General features: G+C 45.4%; 1 protein-coding gene across 1 annotated transcript in view; it reads right to left on the reverse strand.

Moving 5' to 3' along the window:
- pcnx1 (pecanex 1) overlaps window positions 1-2,500 on the reverse strand; it is a gene marked incomplete at its 5' end in the record, with an annotated part of 53,745 nt that overhangs the window by 33,687 nt on the left and 17,558 nt on the right. Inside the window, 3 exon segments of the mRNA XM_080537373.1 lie at window positions 6-63; window positions 689-782; window positions 1,421-1,614. Coding sequence (XP_080393499.1) covers window positions 6-63; window positions 689-782; window positions 1,421-1,614 — 346 coding nt within the window.

A 2,500-nucleotide genomic window follows, 5' to 3' on the forward strand; every position in this document is an offset into this window, starting at 1 on the left:
CTCACCAGGTCATGAGGGTAGAAGCGAACTGAGGTAGAACTGGAGATGTGGGAGTCAGTGTCCCTGTGGAGGAGCAGAAGATGATCGACCGTTAAAACACTGCAACAGCCGGGCCTATTTTACCTACTAGTAGAGCCGCCTTGGGGGTCAAATAGACCCCCTTTTTATAATGTCAATCTGCTATTTACACACAGAGATCACTAGAGGGCGCTTCTTTTTTTTAGCCTGCCTCCTACACAGAAAAACTGCCAAACAGCTTTATATACTAGCTTATCCTGAGGTGATTTTGAAAATGTAAGGATACTGGGTGGTAGAACGCACATATGTAGGAAAAGTCATGAAAGGAGGACGCTGAAATTTCACCGTGACCCCTCACGGCTCTTCTAGTCGTGAGCTTAGAATTATCAGGTTCTATCTCCGTTTAGGGTAGTTCAGTGATATTGAGCGTCAAAGTTTTTACATTCCATTATGTTTCGTGAGATGGAATCTTTGTATTTTATGAATTACTAACTCAAAAATGTACACCACACAGTCATTAATAAACACCTAATGGATCAGATTATGTAAAAAACAAAATTTTGACCAAAAATTTAGATAGAACCTTATAATTCTAACGTCACGACTTGCTCTGAACCGGGTCAGATAACAACTTAAACCGCCACTGTCAGGTGTAACAATCAGAACCAACCATATGTTGTTGGAGGCTCTTCTGGTTGCAGGTTCAAAGTTGACCAGGGACATGTCACACCCCCCGGCCTCGTACAGGGAGGGAGTGAGCTTCCCTGAAACCACAAACACACAAAAGACACAGTCAGTCCACACAAGAGACACAGTCAGTCCACACAACAAGTCAAATTTAAGACCTCTTTGAATATAATTTTATGAATATGAACCTATTCGCGACACCGTAGCTTTTTGTCATCCTCAAGGTGATGAAATTAGGGATTTCACTGCCATACAGACAAAAAAGGAAGCAAATTGGATTTTTTTTGGTTCCAGCTTGATTCATTTCCGCGTAAATAGATGTGGTCGGACTGATTTCCTTGCAGGATCTCATTTTTAAGCCCTAGCACCTCATTTCTAGACCGAATAACTGGAATTTGAGACCTTTTTAGGCCTTATGAATTGGAATGCTGGATTTTAGACTTTAAGGTTTTTTAAGACCAGCGCAGGAACCCTGCTGTCTTTGATTAGATCCCTGTCTTTGAAGCAGAAAACATTAATCAAAAGATTATATTATTTAAGCACGATTATTTTGTTAATTATTTTGATTAAGAAAATAATCGATTATTTTATTAAAAGATTATTTTGTTAAGCACATGTGCAATATCTGCATCATCTTTTCAACAAACTAGCTAATCAAAAGCAGCATTACTCTCATCCCCCTCCCATCTCTCTCCATCCGTCTCGTCTCCCCTACCGAAGTCATCCTGCAGGCTGGTTGTGCCCACGGTCGAGGCCTTGTCCTGAGAGCCCTCCAGAGGCGCACTTCCATTCCTGGCCAGCAGGGAGGCGCTTGCGCTCAGCACAGTCACTTGGGATGGGGTTCGGGAGGGCTGACTTTTCACCTGGGAAGTAGAAGGCTGGGAGGCCTGGCTAAGAGCCTCCTGAAGACTGTGGGAGGACAGAGGAAGAGGGGAAACAGGGGTTAAATAAATTAAATTAAATGGACTGCACTTATATAGCGCCTTTATCCGCCTTTATTTACAACAGCCTCTCATTCACCCATTCACACACCAATGGCGGCAAGCTACCATGCAAGGCACCGGCCGGCCCGCTCACTGGGAGCGATTTGGGGTTCAGTGTCTTGCCCAAGGACACTTCGCCACACATGTGGCCAGCCGGGGCTCGAACCGCCGATCTGCCAAACTTGCCATCATTAGACGGCGGCTCTACCTCCTGCGCCACAGCCGCCCCAAGGAGAGGATGGGAGTTGGTATACAATAGCAGCGGAGTGGAGGGGGAAGTAGGCGACACAGTAACCCACAGGCGGCAAGCAGACAAACCCAAGGTTTGGAGGGAGGTTTAGCACGAGAGGGTCACACGGTAACAACAAACAGAGAGTTAAACGTTCAGAGTTTGAGATAAAAGGTCAAATCGATAACAGAGAATAACATTCCATTCAATGCTACACAGAGAAAATGTTAAAGAGGAGATGTTGGAACAGGGAACGTGATGGGAGAAGTTATTATAAAATAAACAACAACAGTCTAAAGTCTACACAGGAAAGGAGGAGGAAGTCTACTCACATTTCTGATAGATATATTTGACCACAAGGTCAGTGATAAGCTGAGCATCTCTAGGAGGATACAGATACAAGCTGCTCCCCGCCTCTGGAACTCTCTCCTCTCTCTCTCTCTCAACCACTCAGAGACTCACCCTCACTCTCCCCTTTTAAATCCCACCTCAACACCTACCTGTTCTCCCATGCTTACAACCTCCCCTTCCCCTAACCATCTCCCCCAACCCTGCCACCCCCCCTCCCTCCCTGGACATGCAT

Source organism: Nansenia antarctica, assembly GCF_963989245.1.
Source record: "Nansenia antarctica genome assembly, chromosome: 1".
Taxonomy (NCBI): domain Eukaryota; kingdom Metazoa; phylum Chordata; class Actinopteri; order Argentiniformes; family Microstomatidae; genus Nansenia; species Nansenia antarctica.